At 45.1% G+C, this 18009-nt stretch overlaps 3 protein-coding genes across 3 annotated transcripts; 2 read left to right on the top strand and 1 right to left on the bottom strand.

Annotated features, from left to right (window-relative positions):
* The first annotated feature begins 298 nt into the window (after positions 1-298).
* Positions 299-3475, top strand: LOC124696870 (guanine nucleotide-binding protein subunit gamma 1). The gene is made up of 4 exons (XM_047229538.1): positions 299-424; positions 2702-2754; positions 2876-2920; positions 3002-3475. The coding sequence occupies exons 1-4, from the start codon at positions 299-301 to the stop codon at positions 3084-3086; spliced, it is 309 nt and encodes a 102-aa protein (XP_047085494.1). The 3' UTR covers positions 3087-3475.
* Positions 3476-3801: 326 nt separating this feature from the next.
* On the top strand, positions 3802-5429 carry LOC124699885 (pentatricopeptide repeat-containing protein At2g42920, chloroplastic-like). The gene has a single exon (XM_047232113.1). It carries the CDS (start codon positions 3858-3860, stop codon positions 5427-5429), a length of 1572 nt encoding a protein of 523 aa, XP_047088069.1. The 5' UTR covers positions 3802-3857.
* Positions 5430-7021: 1592 nt separating this feature from the next.
* Positions 7022-9745, bottom strand: LOC124696869. The gene is made up of 4 exons (XM_047229537.1): positions 9479-9745; positions 8885-9157; positions 7511-8188; positions 7022-7435 (listed from the first exon to the last, which is right to left on the bottom strand). Exons 1-4 carry the CDS (start codon positions 9743-9745, stop codon positions 7022-7024), a joined length of 1632 nt encoding a protein of 543 aa, XP_047085493.1.
* Between the last annotated feature and the right edge of the window lie 8264 nt (positions 9746-18009).

Genomic DNA, 18009 nt, shown 5'->3' with positions numbered 1-18009 from the left:
TTCAAGTGTAGTTTGACCAAACCCACATCCATTGCAAAAAAAAAAAAAAAACCTCCGTCCGTCCATCGTCGTCACAAAGCAAGGAACCTTTTCGAAAGCCAAAAACAAAACCTTTCCGCCGTCCGTACCCGTGACACAACTTCTTCGCTCCGCAGCGCAACCCACGCACAAGCATCTTCCTTCCTCCGCCAGTTTGTGCTCCCCAGCGGAGTGCGCGTGCCTGCCCCACCGGATCGCGCGCGCACCCACACGCGCTGTTGTCGAACAGCACGGAGCCGAGGCCCTCTCGCTACCGGCGATGCAGGCCCCAGGCGGTGGTGGTGGCGGCGGCGGCGTTGGTGGAGGGGAAGCGGGGGACATGCGGGGCCGGCACCGGATCCAGGCCGAGCTCAAGAAGCTCGAGCAAGAAGCACGCTTCCTCGAGGTCCGCCTATGTCAGCTGCTGTCATTCTTTTGTTATCTTAGTTCTCTCTGAAAATTACTTTGACAAGTTCTTGTTGCCTCCAGTAATGTTTCTTACTGGCAAACTCAGCATTCCCCCCTTCATCTAGTTCCAAATGGGCGAAAGCTTTTCAACCCAGTGTTCTAACAATGTAAACCCAGTGTTCTAAGAATTATGGAATGGAGGGAGTAGTTTGCACTAATTTTCTTCGATTCCCATTCTTTATCCTACTTCTACACCAAGAGCATTATGTCATTGCTGACCTCCCAGGTTCTTGCGTCGTCATCCCTCGTCTGCACTTTCTTTGTCCCATAGGTAGAGGGCCGCCGCCCGCCGGCGGGGTGGTTGGAGGGAAAGCGGTCAAGCACATGTGCATATTCGGTGTGCTTCGCTCTGCTCCCCGGTCATGCGCACCTGCTCCACACATCAATTTCTTGCGGCAAAGATTCAATTCCGTACTATTTTGTGGGCCTTTTCTCTGATGAGGGGTACAAAATGTACAGATCTAGCCTATTTGTAGTTTATTATTAGGGGGGTTTCCAGTTTCTTTCCTGAAAGAACAAAACCAAAATTCTGCCTGCATCAAATGATTGAGCACAGTGTACTACCGGAGAATTAACTACTAATAATGCACATGGGTCAGGCACTCCTGCTGGGGGACCTTTTGCATGGGAAACCAGGTTTTCTAATTCGTGCCATTGTTAGATCCAATCTTTTAGAGTCATTGGAAGGAGAAATCGATGCTGGATCAATGTGGTTATCGAAACAGAAGTTTTTTTTTCTTCTGAAGTACTATATCTTATTATATAAAAATTAAACCTGACCAGACAAGAACTGTAATAAAGCATTTTCAGTTGATGCCTTAGCATCTTATCCTGGATAGTCATAAGTTTTAGCAAAACTTCAAGAATGTGTGCTCGTGTGGCTCGTAAACCTTGGAATCTGCTTAACTAGGGCTATTTGAAAGTATGAATGTAAACTTGGATATGAGTTATTCCACTGACAACGCACTACAGCAGTTCTTAATTACAAGTTACGGAGCACCAACTTGGCTAGTTATTTAGCTTTTGTAGTATGGAAATTGTTTCGATTTCTTTTGTACCGCATACCAGTTGCAACACGCAAGAACATGGTGATGCCACCGCTAGCCGAATATGAAGGTCCTATATGAACAGCTAGAGAAACATTTCCTATGTCTTTTGAGTTATTAACATACTTCTAATCAATTGTGTTTCTACATTGCACACAGTTTCTTTACCGAACTATCTTCAAGACCACAACTACAAACGTTTAGTATCAGACATTCTAAGCTATAACTAATGATGAATTATTTGAATTTCCTTATCAATCTATATGCTCTTATCTTAAAATTCTTACAATTGGAAGCCAGATGAACATCATCGTGTACTCTCCTTTTGGATAGTCTAGATTTCGGGGACAACGAGCATAGCCTTGCTAATGCTAGATAGGTTCTACACCATAAATGTGTTTCATCCTCTTTAGCTAAATCCCCTGTACTTCCTTTTGCGAAGTATTCTTACAAGTTCAAACTACCATGAATGGTTCATATTTGGTGGTAAATCATGTTGCCGGCATACTACCATAGTATAAACAGTTATATTATCCTTTGTAGTGTTTAGCTTACCCTACTTAACTGAGTTAGTCGTGTATGTACTACCTAGTGAGTGAAACTAGTAAAGATTTATGAGAGTTTACAAATTAGTAACTGCAATTAATAATACTGTCGGATTCAGTCGTTTGAACCCAAGATTGTTAATCAAGCAGTACTACCTATTTTGATTGTTAAGTCTTAACAAAAAAATTATGTCTGTTAAACCCTTAAACAATTGGTTGTTTTATGCTGGTATGGTTGTCCTCTGAAATAGTGATAACAATGGAGTACTCAAAATTCGACTTGGTTGTCACCATCTTTATGTGCAAATAACTGAGCATTGGTGATACTTCACTTGACAAGTTTATTTTGAACACTGTGCTCTAGCTGATACATTAGCCGCAAATGTATGGCCTGAAAAATATGTCACAGTTTTAAAGATAAAATCATATAAATTACATAATAGTGTTGCTAGTGATAGATTTTACTATATATCTTCACTTTATGTTCTGGACTTCATTATCACTAGATCTGGAACAGAGTATTTTTTCTTAAATTTACCACCGGTGGGGTTTTATTTTCTTAACAAAAAACCCGTCTCCTATATTTTGCCAAACTGCTAATTTGCTCAACTGGGCTACATGCAGGAGGAACTTGAAGAGCTAGATAAAACGGATAAGGTATCGGCAGCATTGCAAGAGTATGTGTCAGAAAAAACTCAAACAATTGGATTATTACTCTATGGTTTTAGTTCTTGAAAAGCACGTATAGTGTGTATTGTTGATAAATGGAGATTGACTGTATCGTTAACCTTTTGTCAGGTTTCTGGTAACAATTGAACGCAAAGCAGACCCTCTACTTCCAGTGTAATAAGCATGGAAATATCATATTATTTGTCTAAATATATCTATTCATAATCTTACAACTTCTCTTTTCTGTTAGCGCAGAACTACTGGAGCTGCTTACCAGTCTTGGGATAGGTGGTTTGAAGGTCCGCAAGACCTGCGTAGATGCAAATGCTGGTTTTTGTGATCATTGCCAAGAAACTCAGAGTTACACCAAAAAGCAAGCAGCTATCGTAACTTTGAAGTGTAATTGTTTTCCTTGACGCTAGCATGAAGGGACCTTTATCTCAGGTGAAGAAACGACCCTTTCCTCTGAATGAGTTCCTTGAACAATCTCTGTTCAAGGAGTGGTATGAGAAGGGAACTGTGGGATACATAAGCAACATTGAGGACTGACTACAAGTTTGTGCTAGTACAATAAACTCTTACTATTAGATTCCTGTGCATTGCTATATTTCTGTTGTTGGTTAAGTATGAGATCTTAGCTCAAGAATGTGTAGCCAGAGCATTCATTTTCGTTTAGCTATCACATCATGTTGTTGAACAATTAGAAATAATTGTGACAGGGAAAATTTACTTCAGTTATTTTTCTCTCTTATTATGAGTTAGTGACAACAAATCATGGATGTGAAGGAACATTTGCTCTTTTTATAGGCTAGACATTTGGTATGTATGTGAGTCTGATTGCAACATGAGCAATATTTGTATCTATCACTTGAATTTTATTTTAGAACAACCCACTGGAGCCTGGCCGGACTTGCCTAGAAAGCCCAAACTAAATTTGGCCCAGCCAAATACCAGCAAATAACACTAGAGAATTCTGTTCCAATAATCCTAGACTTAACCTGATAGGCCACAAGTGAGGATGCACCTTATCCGAAGAAAGCCATGGCAGTGGCACGCACAAATCACCACCTTCACAGGCAAAAAACCCGAGCAATTACCAGAACAACAGAGGATGGCAATGGCGCCATTGCCCGCACAAGCTTGCTCGTCTCCCTCCTCCACCACATCACCTCTCCTCCCTTCCTCACCGTCCATCTCCTCGTTTCTTGCCTCCCACCCGGCCCTCACCCTCCTCCACACGCAATGCGCCACCATGGCCCACCTCCGCCAGCTCCACGCCGCGCTCGTCAAGTCCGGCCTAGCCAAAGATCCCATCGCCGCCAGCCGCGCCGTCGCCTTCTGCGCCGGCGAAGGACGCGATGCCGCCTACGCCGCGCGCCTCGTCAGGTACCACCGGAAGCCCAACTCGTTCATGTGGAACACCGCCATAAGAGCGCTGTCCGACGGTCCCGGACCGAACGCCGCAGTGGCGCTGTTCCTCGACATGCTCCGGTCGCCCACGCCACCGGAGCGTCGCACGTTCCCGTCGCTGTTCGCGGCATACGCGCGCCTCGGCCGCGCCGACGACGGCGCGGCGCTCCACGGCATGGTGCTGAAGCTCGGCCTCGCCGGGGACGCGTACACGCGCAACTCCATGATCGCCATGTACGCATCCTGCGGCCGGGCCGACGAGGCGCTGGCGCTCTTCGGGCAGTGCCAGGCGTTCGACGTCGTTGCGTGCAACAGCGCGATCGTGGCGCTCGCGAGGGCCGGGCGCGTCGACGAGGCGCGCGCGGTGTTCGACGGCATGCCGTCCAGGACCGTGGCGACGTGGAGCGCCATGGTGAGCGCCTACTCCCGCGCCGCCAGGTGCCAGGACGCCGTGGACCTCTTCTCCGCGATGCAGGCGGACGGCGTGGAGCCGAACGCCAACGTGCTCGTCAGCGTCCTCGGCTGCTGCGCCAGCCTCGGCGCGCTGGAGCAGGGCGCGTGGGTGCACGCGTACATCGACAGGCGCGGCGTCCCCGTGAACGCGCTCGTGGTCACCGCCCTCGTGGACATGTACTGCAAGTGTGGCTCGATACGCCAGGCGCGCCAGGTGTTCGACGCCTCGAGATTGCAGGGCTTGGCCGTGCTGTCGTCCTGGAACGCCATGATGCTTGGGCTGGCAGTGCACGGGCAATGGCAAGAAGCTGCCGCCTTGTTCTCCGAGCTGGAAGCTTACGGATTGGCACCTGACATCGTGACCTTCATCGCGGTCCTGATGGCGTACGGCCACTCCGGCATGGCCGACGAGGCGAAGGCTCTGTTCGCGTCAATGGCGAGCGAGTACGGCGTTACGCCGGGGATCGAACACTACGGTTGCCTCGTCGACGCGCTCGCACGGGCCGGAAGGCTCCGGGAGGCCGAGGACGTCATCCGGGCAATGCCGATGAAGCCGGATGCCGCCATTTGGGGTGCCCTGCTCTCCGGATGCCGCTTGCACGGCGACGCCGAGGCGGGGGCGCGTGCGGCACGGGAAGCCGTGGACTGCGATCCACGGGACAGCGGCGCGTATGTGCTCGCCGCAAGTGTGTTGGCACGCGACGGCGAGGTCGGCAGCGGCTTGGGCGTTAGGGAGAAGATGAGGGAGGAGGGGGTGGCCAAAGTGCCCGGGTGTAGTATGATCGAGGTGAACGGTGTTGTGCACGAGTTCGTCAGCTAGTAATTAATACAAGTGGTCGAATTACATAGCAACGGTAGAATGTACAGTCTATGTTGAGATTCAGTTTGAAGATCCTTCGTGGATTTTTTTTTTTTTTTTTTTTTTTTGCGAATAGAACACTGGTATTAAAAGAAACAGGGAACAGTACAGAGCATCACAAGAAAAACGAAAATTACAACACAGTTCTTGAGAAGCCCTTCATCTTCAACCTCTAGACCGTGTCGACGGCGCGCTACCGCTCCTCCCTGAGTCAGCTTGACGTTGTTGGTTGCGGGCCGGAAGTCGCCAAACGAGTCAAGAAGACCACATCCGTTCCGAAAACGAAGAAGAAGGATGAACTGCCGCTGAAGCTCCTTCACGATCCGAAGATCCCCACAACCAAACGAAAACCTCGAAGACGACATCACACTCCCACAAGCCTCTCGATGTTGCCGCCGAGATGGGGTTGAAGTCGGGAAGACCTTATTGCACGAGGCGACACCACCACCATCTAAGCGTCGCCCCTACAAAGTTTGACCCTACAAACGGAAAACGGAACCCACAAAATAGGGGGTGGAGCCCTCCCGCCGACGAGGGCCACGATCCACTGCACCCCCATGGCCCAAAGGCCACAAAGGCGAAGCAGATCGGCGACGGTGCCGGTAGGAGGTGAGGAAGACCTAGATCACGAGAGCCTCACGTGCCGTGTGTTTTCGTGGATTGTTCTTTCAAGTTTCAGTTTCGTTCTTTATGTAATACTTTCTCCGTTCTAAAATAGTCACATTATAGGCTTAAAATTTGTTCCAAAGTACTCTGCATTCTAGCTTTTAGTCAATAATAAATACTGAAAACAAAGTGATTTTGCTCTTTCTATTAAACGTCGTATTTTTAGTGTAGATTGAATTGGTTGTTCATATACTCCATCCATCCTCAAATAAGAAGATATATAGCTTTACACTTTGTCCACAAAAGAGTGTATTCCTATCTTCCCAATGCATTTAATTAGTTCTCTCTCATCGCACGAAAATCAAACTCAATATATTAAGCACATTTTTTTGTTTTCTACATGCACTTAGCTTATTAGAGATGAAAGAATTAAAGAGGAGAGATGCATGTTCTCAATGTATTTTTTACTCCACTTCATAATATGTGTTGAAAAACCCGAATGTACACTTATTTGTGAACGGAGGAAGTATGTAAGTAGTACTAATAAATGCAACACTAATTTTTCTCATTTTTTAAAAGTAGACTTAATCAGAACAGAGACTGTACATATAAACTCGCGTGACATGTCAATCGGAGGAAATTGTTGTTCAAAAGAAAGAGCAGGCATTTTGGGCCTTTGAATCTGGTTGCTTTATTTATAAAGTGTGGCGAAAGCCTATTTTAAAGAGGGACTTTGATGACAACTATATTTCATAAAAACTTCGAAAATCCGTTTATTGTAGGATCGATGTAGCAGAGCATGCAGTAACAGGAAAATGCATTTGGTATTTTGACCAGGTTTCAAAACTAGAGACAAAAAGGTCAGTGTGCCTCAATCACAATGATAAGATGAATAAGAGGGATAGGGAGTTCCAATGATGTCTAGACAACTGTTACCGGTATGGTAATTACATGGTGTACTGATATACCCTTGTTATAGTTTCACAGCTCCCCTCCATGTAAAATGCGCAGTGGACGATGCACTCTTTCACAAGGCTGTAATCAGCAACAGTCTTCGAGTCCTTCAGATATTTCCCACCGTAGACCAGCTCGTGACGATATCCCTCGGGAACTTCGACCTTATTCTCAATCTTGGCTTTGACAGTGTCAATGGTGTCGATGCTCGCAACTTCCAGGGTTATGGTCTTACCAGTGGGCATCTTGACAAAGATCTGCATCTGCTGCAGGGAATAGGACGATGAATTTTTCATTTTGCAAGGTGGCAAGGGCTGCAAAAGAGGCGGTTTTTTATCCATCCTACTGCCAAAGACATCAGTCAGCGCCGTCTTGGAAGTAAACGCGGCTCGCAGCAGAGCAACAGCCTGCAAGAGGAGTAAATCGTTGAGAAAACTTCAACACGCAAGAGCTGTATGTATTCTGCATATATTCCACCTCACCTCCTGTTTCCCGACGGTAATGTCCATCTCCACGAAATTCGCCCTGTCTCTCCGGCACCAATGCTTCATCACCGACATGGCAGAAGCCTGGTGTACGAACAGCTCGTCGTCCACAATGTATGTGCCGTCTCTGACGAACTCAGGGTCGCAGACTGAACATTTCCTGTTCGGCGGCCTACATTGGCAAGCTGGAACTTTACACATGTAGTACCACTCCGGGACCGGGACAGCCTGCACGGAGCCGTTGTCTTCCACTTTGAACGGGGCAATGCTCGGATCTAGCAACGTATCTCTGGTGAAGTCGAGCCCCGTTAGGTACGCAGCGGCGTCGAGATCCATAGCACTGCTGTACAGATTGTCCAAGCTGCAGCCTAGATGGCAAGTGCCACCACCCAAGTTCTTGATCATACACCCTATTGGGAATGTAAGGAAGCTAAACAGCAGGTTGACGAACTCGTGCTTGCACTCCGCATATAGGACCTTCCCCTCCTGGCCGTCGAAGAGAAGCTTGATGTTGCACCGTGGTGAAGAAACTGAATCTTTGTCCGACTTCCGCAGAACTGTCGGCCTGATGCTCGGTTTCGGAATTCTACGACAAACACCATCGATTTCCTTTGATAAAAAGACATCGGTGAATACTGTATCCGAGTGGACACATGTCTTTAGCAAACTAACAACCTAAAATGCAAAACATGTTAGCTTTTAATCTTAATTATGTATTAGCATGTTTAGATTCATCTGCATGTAGTTTAGGTTATCTGCAGTTTGTCATGCCGCTGTAGGTGAGATGCCTACAAGGCTAGTTTCAGAAGGGTGCATGGCGAGATGCTGGCATGATCGTGCGATGCGGCTAAGCAGGCGAGATGCAAAGCGTCCGTGCGATGCGGAGCTGCATGCAAGAGCTGAAAGGTGAGCTAGTAGAGTAACTCAGTGATCAGCTAGTTTGAGTCCGTTATTGACCAAGAGAAGTGGTCTTAGTGTTAGACCGTGTGTGCTAGAGTGATTCTAGGAGTGAGAAGTGGTCGTGGCTAGTTAGTGCGTGAGTGCATTTAGTTAGTGGCTAGTGGATAAGTCCAAAACTCTTGTATAAATACTTGATTCAGTTAATGAGAAAAGGGCGTGAGGGCTGAGCAAAAACAATGTAGCCATTCTGATCACCAAGGAAGTTTCATGGAAAAGCTGCGTCTTCTTCCTTGGCTGAGTGTGTGCGTTGAGTTTCTCAGAGTGTGTGTCCGTAAGAGTGTGTTGAGAGGTAGAAGAAGAGAGAGGGGCTGCAAGATTGCAGCCCCCAACAATAAAACATCCCACAATTAACAACGGAATTTATGTGTGATATATGGAAATTTGTCACTTTATGTGTTAGATCTGTCTTACCTCTGCCCAGCTGACGCACACTTCGAGCTCCTCAAAGACAGGGACAATCCCATCAGCACTGAACTTCTGAAGCAGAGCAAACATACTGCTCGTGGACGCCGGCTTGATCACGCCGTCATCGGTGATCACAAATCGTTCTTTCCGCGTGAGAAATGTTTCTGTCCCTGTTACTTGGGTGTACGCATGCACCATTCTAGCCATGGCTTCCCAACACCTGCATGACGAATCGTCTCCCTGTAAACTCTGCTGGTTCTTGATAAACGTTGCGTAGTGCTCGCAAGCTGAATTACAGTGCCTGGGTACGAGTCATGGTGATAATTTGTTAGTCACGATAAAAGAGAATATAGAGTTAACAAGAGAAAAGCAAACTGCATCAGAAAACCTCAGTCAGATTATTTTCTATAGATCACTATGTCAGTCAGATCATACGAAAGTTTATTCGTTTCACGTCAGAAATGTATAGTTTTCTTCTTTGTTCAAGTAGATCGATACAAATTTACTAATCGTGCCCAGGTTATACATTTAGCGATAGAACCGGTAGCTCTAAAAAAAAGCAATACAGTAGAACTAGTAGTATCAGAAGGAGCAAGGTACGAACTTGAACTCTTGGGCGTGCGAAGGCCTGAGAACAAGGCCATGGCACGCCTCACCCTTCAACAGTTTGCTGTCCCTGAAACGGTTCACGCTGTCGCAGAGGTTGGAGAGACAACCCGGCGATGACGCGCCTGCGCAGATATGGACGGCCGAGAGTGGCAACGTGAGGAAGCTAAGGAAGATGTCGACGAAGTCAGAGCCCGCGTCGACGAACAACACGCGGTTGCGAGGCATTTCTACCGCGAGCTTGACCTTGATCGTGGCCATGGCTAGGAGCTTTTCTGCTTGTTCGCAAATCGTAAGGTTGCAGTAGACTTTCAGGTGAAGCGACGGCCTACATAAGAAGGAATGAGGCACGCAGGTTCACATATAGTTCTCCAGCCGATTGAAGCAGGATTGACACATTGGGTTCTGGAGTGATAGAGGTTTGTTGTATTGGGAACTTGGAGAGGCGGGATTTCCTGATTGGTTGCAGAATCCGAAGAGGCAAGACCTTAAAACAAGGGAACAGGTAGATAGAAACACGAAAACAAACAGCTCTTTTTTTCAGAGAGGAAAACGAAGAGCTTGCCAACTTCTCTTGCACCAAGAGGTACTTCATCAGGTCGAACCAAGCCCGGTAAATGCAGTGTTTGTGGTAAACTTGCAAGTGTGTTGGCACGCGACGGCGCGGTCGGGCGCTGCTTGGGCGTTAGCTAGGGGGAAGATTAGGGAGGAGAGGGTGGCCAAAGTGCCCGGGTGTAGCATGATCGAGGTGAACGGTGTTGTGCACGAGTTCGTGAGCTAGTACAGTACACTACAGTGTTGTGGTACGCAAAAGCACATGAGGATATCGAGTTAAACGTGGATGGATACATATGGTAAAAACGTGTAGATACCCATCAATTTGCTAGTTTTGCAGATTTAAAGGGGGTTAGTCGAAAAACATAGGATTATATTTGAAGAACACATAACATTTGTAAGCTTACATATTTGGTTGTATTGAATAGATAAAATATAAAGCAAAAAGGACGAATTGTTTTCCTTCAGTGAGAAAAGAAGAAGAGCAATGCTACATCTACGGGACAGACTTACGAAATGCAACCTACGGGATTACGTGGAGGTTGAAGAGAAACTGCATCTCCTAAATTCACGGGAAGCTAGCAGATTTGCGCCAACCAAAACCATCCACCTATAATTTCGTAAGTCAGTCATAGCTCTAGGATTATTAAAAGAAGAAAGCCGTCATCACCATCTGCCCATCTCCGGTCTGAGACTAGTCATAGTGGGAAGTAACATAGAGTAGTAACATGCACATGTTACTACTCTATGTTACTACCTTCATAGTGGTTAGTAACATCAAAGTACTATCATACAGTATATGTCTTCATTAATTAGCTTATAGACTCATTGTATCTTAGAGCAAGTATAATAGAGTCCAGTCAGCTGACTATAAGACATTAAATAATATATTTTAGATGAGTTGGAGGAGAGAGAAGAGGAGAGAGAAGGGAGGTGGGCTACTATGCAATAGCCAGCTCTTGCACGTGCTCCTAGGCACTTTGTGAGAGTGAAAGGTGGGCCATATGTTAATAAAGTGCTTCATTCTTATAGCCAACTATTATACATGTTAGCTATAAGATGACTACAAATAATATATCATCTTGTTATAGCCAGCAGTTGGCTATACTATTGGAATTGCTCTTAAGAAGTGTGATGTTACAGTAACTAGCTATGTTACTCCATCCTCCTCTCTCCTCATTAACTCACTGCCACATAAGCAAATTTGCTGAGTTGGACACTTAGTTACTAGTGAAGTTACTCCCACTATGAGTAGTCTGAATGACATGTCCTTGCCTCCTCTGCTCCCTGCATCGGCGGCAGGATGGTGTGAGAACCACGGACCTAGGCTCGGCGTACGGTAAGATTCCTAAAGTTAGAGATTGGTCAACCAACATCAATATTATTGGTGACTATAGTGGTGATGTGCGAGACAACGATAAGGTATACCTACCTCCCCATCCACCTCATTGGCAGCAATCTCGCTGATGGGCGTTGATGAAGGCGGGGATTCTTCTGGTCGCTGCATCAATGGAGTAGTGAATCTCGTTTAGTCTATGCGTGTTACATATTTGGTGTCAAAAGATTCAAATCAATTGAAGAGTTCAATGGTGATGACATCAGCTTTGTGGCACTGGTCCTTAGGGGCACGTGCACGAATACTTCCCGGCTGTCATCAACAATGTTAGGCTGGCTCTGATAGGGGAGCGACGACAGCGAAGCGTTGGAGGCTTGTTCTGGCATCGATAGTGGTTGTTATGTCGGTCAAGAACCTTGATTTTTTTTTACTATGTTTGGGGTACTACGAACTTCTTCTGAACTTCTATAGTAGATCTAGATTCTTCTTGAAAAAATAAAAACTCAAAAATAGTTGTAAGTGTGGAGCGTATAATGCTTAATAAGACCATCTTATCGGGAGTGGTGTTTTGGCTCCTGGGTGCATATGCTCCCTTTAGTTTAAACTACAACTTTGATATATTTTGAAATGTCAAAAAATTTCAAACGAAAAATTCACGTGTACATCTTGACATGCTACATACACAGAAAGTCTTTCCATGAAAAATCAACTTATAGTTTGAGCTGTGTAAAAAAGACAAAATTTAGTGCTAAAAATAATGCTTTTTTCTGAGACTTGTTTTGTCTTTTTTACATCGACCACAAAAAATATCTGTTTCTTGCGAAACTACACAAATGCATATAGATTATCGAGATGTACATGCGAAATTTTTTGCTAATTTTTTTTGATAATTAGAAATATGTTTTTTGGGTGAAGGGAGCATATGCACCCATGAGCCGAATTGAATTTCCGCATCTTATCTTTATTATTATTGCATGTGATCAAAAGAAGGCAAAATAACATGTTATATAACGTAGATACCTTGGGGGACGGGCGCGGTATATGATTGGACAGTTGAAACAAGAGAAACTCAACATGCCATCTCTTATTGATGATTTAGAGGCAATTGCGGAAGTAAGACCATTGACAACGCATGAAATTAATCTTAAAAGTCAGTATAATGCAAAGTTAGTTGGTCTTCTACGCGAGGAGGAACTCAAATGGTACCAACGATCTAAGACTCAGTTCCTGCACGAAGGAGATTCGAATACGAGATATTTTCATAGTGTCACCAATGGTCAACACAGGAAAAAATGTATTCATTCTCTGGTTCAGGACGAGGGCACGATTGAAGGACACCAGCAGCTCAAATCATACATAACATCTTATTATAAAGACTTGTTTGGCGTCCATGAAGAATCGGATATATCCTTGGATGAATCTAGGATAGATGACATTCCAGTGTCCCAAGAGGAAAATGCTATTCTGATTGCTCCATACTCCGAGGAAGAAGTCAGGAAATCGGTTTTCCAAATGGAACATAACAAGGCGCCAGACCCCGATGGCTTTCCGGCCGATTTTTACCGAAGCTTCTGGGATACCATTAAAGGGATTTGATGTAGTTGTTTGTTGAATTACATGGTGGACAGCTGAAACTATTCCGTATTAACTTTGGTGAGAATATATTACTACAAAAGATTAATGAGGTGGAGAGGATCCAACCGTACAGAGCAATTTATTTACTTAATGTTTGTTTTAAGATTCTCACCAAGGTTGCTACTATAAGGATTAATTCGGTGGTTGGTCATAAGGTGGGACCTACTCAGACGACCTTTATGCAAGGTCGATACATCCTTGATGGAGTTTTCACCTTGCATGAGACAGTTCATGAGTTACATCCGAAAAAGTTGAATGGAGTTATTCTCAAAATCGACTTTGAAAAATACTATGATAAAGTTAAATGGTCTTTTATTCAACAAACTCTCAGAATGAAAGGTTTTTTTTATGAGTGGTGCTTTAATTAATAACTTTATTTGTGGAGAAACTGTTGCCGTGAAAGTCAATGATGATGTGGTTAAATACTTTTAAACAAAGAAAGGTTTGAGGCAAGGTGGTCCATTGTCACCGATGTTATTCAATATTGTGGCGGATACGCTACCTATTTTAATTGGGCGTGCAAAAGTTGATGGTCAGATTGCAGGAGTAATTCCCCACCTGGTGGACGATGGACTATCTATTCTTCAATACACCAACGGCACAATTATTTTTATGGAACATGATTTAGAAAAAGAAAGAAATCCAAAGTTAATACTTTCAGTCTTCAAGCATTTGTCAGGTTTTAAGATTAATTTCCTTAAAAGTGAATTGCTTTGTTGTGGTGAGGACTAGCACGATGCCAACCTTTATGCCGAACTTTTCGGTTGTGGGATTGGATGTTTTCTAATAAGATATTTGGGCATTCCGATACATTATAGGAGGCTCACTTTGGCCGAATGGAAAATAGTCGAGGAAAGAATACAAAAACACCTTAGTAGTTGGAAAGGAAAGTTTCTATCTCTAGGCGGAAGATTAGTCCTCATAAATTTAGTACTCACAAACATGGTAATGTATATGATTTATTTCTTCCAACTACCTAAAGGAGTCGTCCATATATTGGACTATTTCCGGTCTAGATTCTTTTGGCAGGAAGATAATGAGAAGAAAAAAATACCGATTGACTAAATGGAGTGTTGTTTGCCGCCCCAAGGATCAAGGTGGACATGGTGTTCATGATCTTGAATTTAAGAACAAGGCCCTACTAGGGAAATGATTGGCCAGGTTGTGAACTAAGGATGACGTATGGCAAAACTTGTTGCGGAGAAAGTATATCGGCTCAAAAGCGATTTCTCAAATTAACTGGAACCTGGTGATTCTCATTTTTGGGCTGGTGCTATGGCGACTAAGAAACACTTTTTCCCGCATGGTTCGTTCTCCATTAGGGATGGATGTGAGAAAAGGTTTTGGGAGGATATATGGTTGGGATCAACTACCCTTCGAGAACAATATCCAGCTTTGTATAATATAGTACTTCATAAAGGAGATACCTTACGCAAGGTGATGGAAACATCTCCCCCTTCTATGATGTATAGGCGAGATATTATTGGACCGCGACTGGCCCTCCTGAAATGAACTGCTACAGAGATTAGCTTCAGTACATTTCGTACAAGGGTCCGATGAATTCCTCTGGGAACTTACCAAGAGTGGGGTATTCTAGGTAGGATCCATATATAAAGCTTTCATAGAGCCCATTCAACATGTTTAAATAATAGATCTATTTAGAAGATGAACATACCTCTGAAAACTAAGGTGTTTTCTTGGTATCTTCGTCGTGGTTGAATGGACCGGCACAACTAGAGGGGGGGGGGGTGAATAGGCGCTACTCAATTTTATGTCTTTTTCGGTTTTTAGATAGGCGAAAGTAAAGGTGTTAACTTGATAGTAAAGGTGACCCTAGAATGATGCGATGCAATACGGCAAGTAACACAAGTAGTAAGACAAGAAGATAAACAAGTATGAAGGAACGGGACAACCAGGCCGGAGTGAAGAGACGAGGATTTGTTTCACCGCAGTTCCTCCCACAAGAGGGAGTATGTCTGCATTGAGGAGGTGTGGACCACGAAGGTCCAACGGCCACACAGGCCTCACCTTATTCCTCAAGGAAACCCCACAAAGGAGTTCCCTTTTCTCCACTAACGAAGCCGATCGAGGTAGCTATTCCTTCACACAAGGTTGGGGCGAGCTCCACATCAACGGAGGATTCCAATGCCCTATGGGACCAGCCCAACCCAAGCTAGCCTCCATAGAAGCTCATCTCCAAGGGATTCCACAATAGGAACCCTAACTACAAGATCCACAAAGGATTAGGTGGGATTGGGTAGATCTTTCTTGGTGGGATGATAGATCGGGTTCTCCTCCACCACTCCTTAAAGTATGAGCTTGATTGATTGGATGGGGAGAGATATCCTCAAGGTTTGAGCTCCGCAACAATGGAGGAGAGAGAGTTTCAAGGTGCTTGGGTGAGCTGGGAAGAAGACACCTCATAAATAGGGTCGTTCAAAACCCAGCAAATCAACTCATCCCGCCTGACCGGTACTACCGCCCGCTCACGTGTTACCGTTACCCCTCCAAGATGGGAAGAACCCGCACGACCGGTACTGCCAGTCCTAGTACCGCTTGAGGTACCGGCCTGAAGAAAATGTGGTACTAGGGGCAGAACTTCCGCAACTTGAGACTCCAAGCGGTACTTGACCGGTACCTCGACCGGTAGTACCACAAGTCACTCGACATGTGACTTCGAGCGGTACTTCCGGTGCAGGTACGGCTTTTGTTCCAGGGGTGATACGTTGCAAACGTATCTATAATTTTTGATGTTCCATGCTTGTTCTACACGAATTCCTCTGTGTTTTATGTGCACTTTGCATCATTTTATGACATTTATTGGACTAACCTATTAACAAGTGCCACAGTGCCAGTTCCTGTTTATTATGTATGTTTACTGCAGAAAATGTCCAAAAATGAAAGTGCTCGGAAAATTCTGGAAAAATCACAGAAATTCTAATATACCAGAAGACCCCGGGAGCCAGCAGGAGAGCCGGAGGGGGGCTACAGGCTTCCCATACCATGCCCAGGCGCGACCATCCCTGGCCCGCGCTTGGGGGTTGTATGGTAGCCTCGTGCGCTCCCTTGCGTCGCCTCTTCGCCTATAAGACCCCTCTGACCTAAAAACTCCGAAACGAATCACCCTCTGATGCGTGCAGTCGACACGTCCGTTGGGAACCCCAAGAGGAAGGTGTGATGCGTACAGTAGCAAGTTTTCCCTCAGAAAGAAACCAAGGTTCATCGAACCAGTAGGAGCCAAGAAGCACGTTGAAGGTTGTTGGTGGCGGAGTGTAGTGCGGCGCAACACCAGGGATTCCGGCGCCAACGTGGAACCTGCACAACACAATCACAGAACTTTGCCCCAACGTAATAGTGAGGTTGTCAATCTCACCGGCTTGCTGTAACAAAGGATTAAACGTATTGTGTGGAAGATGATGATTGTTTGCGGAGAACAGTAAAGAACAATTGCAGTATATTGTATTTCAGATGTAAAGAATAGGACCGGGGTCCACGGATCACTAGTGGTGTCTCTCCCATAAGATAAACAGATGTTGGGTGAACAAATTACAGTTGGGCAATTGACAAATAAAGAAGGCATAACAATGCACATACATATATCATGATGAGTACTATGAGATTCAATCAGGGCATTACGACAAAGTACATAGACCGCTATCCAGCATGCATCTATGCCTAAAAAGTCCACTTTCAGGTTATCATCCGAACCCCTTCCAGTATTAAGTTGCAAACAACAGACAATTGCATTAAGTATGGTGCGTAATGTAATCAACACAAATATCCTTAGACAAAGCATTTATCCCTAGTGGCAACAGCACATCCACAACCTTAGAACTTTCTGTCACTGTCCCAGATTTAATGGAGGCATGAACCCACTATTGAGCATAAATACTCCCTCTTGGAGTCACAAGTATCAACTTGTCTAGAGCCTCTACTAGCAACGGAGAGCATGCATGAACATAAATAACATATATGATAGATTGATAATCAACTTTACATAGAATTCAATATTCATCGGATCCCAACAAACACAACATGAAGGATTACAAATAGATGATCTTGATCATGATAGGCAGCTCACAAGATCTAACATGATAGCACAATGAGGAGAAGACAACCATCTAGCCACTGCTATGGACCCATAGTCCAGGGGTGGACTACTCACACATCGATCCGGAGGCGATCATGGCGATGAAGAGACCTCCGGGAGATGATTCCCCTCCGGCAGGGTGCCGGAGGCGATCTCTCGAATCCCCCGAGATGGGATTGGCGGCGGCGGCGTCTCCGGAAGGTTTTCCTTATCGTGGTTCTCGGTACTGGGGTTTTCGTGACGAAGGCTTTAAGTAGGCGGAAGGGCAGGTCAGGGGGCCACACGAGGGCCCCACACAACAGGCCGGCGCGGCCAAGGCCCAGGTCGCGCCGCCCTAGTGTGTGGCCACCTCGTGGCCCCAGTTCGTATCCTCTTCGGTCTTCTGGAAGCTTCGTGGAAAAATAGGACCCTGGGCGTTGATTTCGTCCAATTCCGAGAATATTTCCTTACTAGGATTTCGAAACCAAAAACAGCGAGAAAACAACAACTCGGCTCTTCGGCATCTCGTCAATAGGTTAGTGCCGGAAAATGCATAATAATGACATATAATGTGTATAAAACATGCGAGTATCATCATAAAAGTAGCATGGAACATAAAAAATTATAGATACGTTTGGGACGTATCAAGCATCCCCAAGCTTAGTTCCTACTCGCCCTTGAGTAGGTAAACGATAACAAAGATAATTTCTGAAGTGACATGCTATCATAATCTTGATCATACTATTGTAAGCATATGATATGAATGCAGCGATTCGAAGCAATGATGAAGATAATGAGTAAAAAAATGAATCATATAGCAAAGACTTTTCCTGAATAATACTTTCAAGACAAGCATCAATAAGACTTGCATAAGAGTTACTCATAAAGCAATAAATTCAAAGTAAAGGCATTGAAGCAACACAAAGGAAG

This window comes from Lolium rigidum, chromosome 3 (assembly GCF_022539505.1).
Source record: "Lolium rigidum isolate FL_2022 chromosome 3, APGP_CSIRO_Lrig_0.1, whole genome shotgun sequence".
Classification (NCBI taxonomy): Eukaryota; Viridiplantae; Streptophyta; class Magnoliopsida; order Poales; family Poaceae; genus Lolium; species Lolium rigidum.
Note: the sequence above shows the minus strand (reverse complement) of the source record. Positions and strands in the feature narration are given on the sequence as shown.

Coding starts and splice junctions, on each gene's coding strand:
- LOC124696870 (XM_047229538.1), top strand. CDS start 299: ATGCAGGCCCCAGGCGGTGGTGGTGGCGGCGGCGGCGTTGGTGGAGGG. Junction 2,755..2,875: donor GTATCGGCAGCATTGCAAGA/GTATGTGTCAGA, acceptor ACCTTTTGTCAG/GTTTCTGGTAACAATTGAAC. Junction 2,921..3,001: donor GCAGACCCTCTACTTCCAGT/GTAATAAGCATG, acceptor CTGTTAGCGCAG/AACTACTGGAGCTGCTTACC.
- LOC124699885 (XM_047232113.1), top strand. CDS start 3,858: ATGGCAATGGCGCCATTGCCCGCACAAGCTTGCTCGTCTCCCTCCTCC.
- LOC124696869 (XM_047229537.1), bottom strand. CDS start 9,745: ATGGCCACGATCAAGGTCAAGCTCGCGGTAGAAATGCCTCGCAACCGC. Junction 9,158..9,478: donor ACGCCCAAGAGTTCAAGTTC/GTACCTTGCTCC, acceptor TCAGCTTGCGAG/CACTACGCAACGTTTATCAA. Junction 8,189..8,884: donor TGTGCGTCAGCTGGGCAGAG/GTAAGACAGATC, acceptor TTTGCATTTTAG/GTTGTTAGTTTGCTAAAGAC.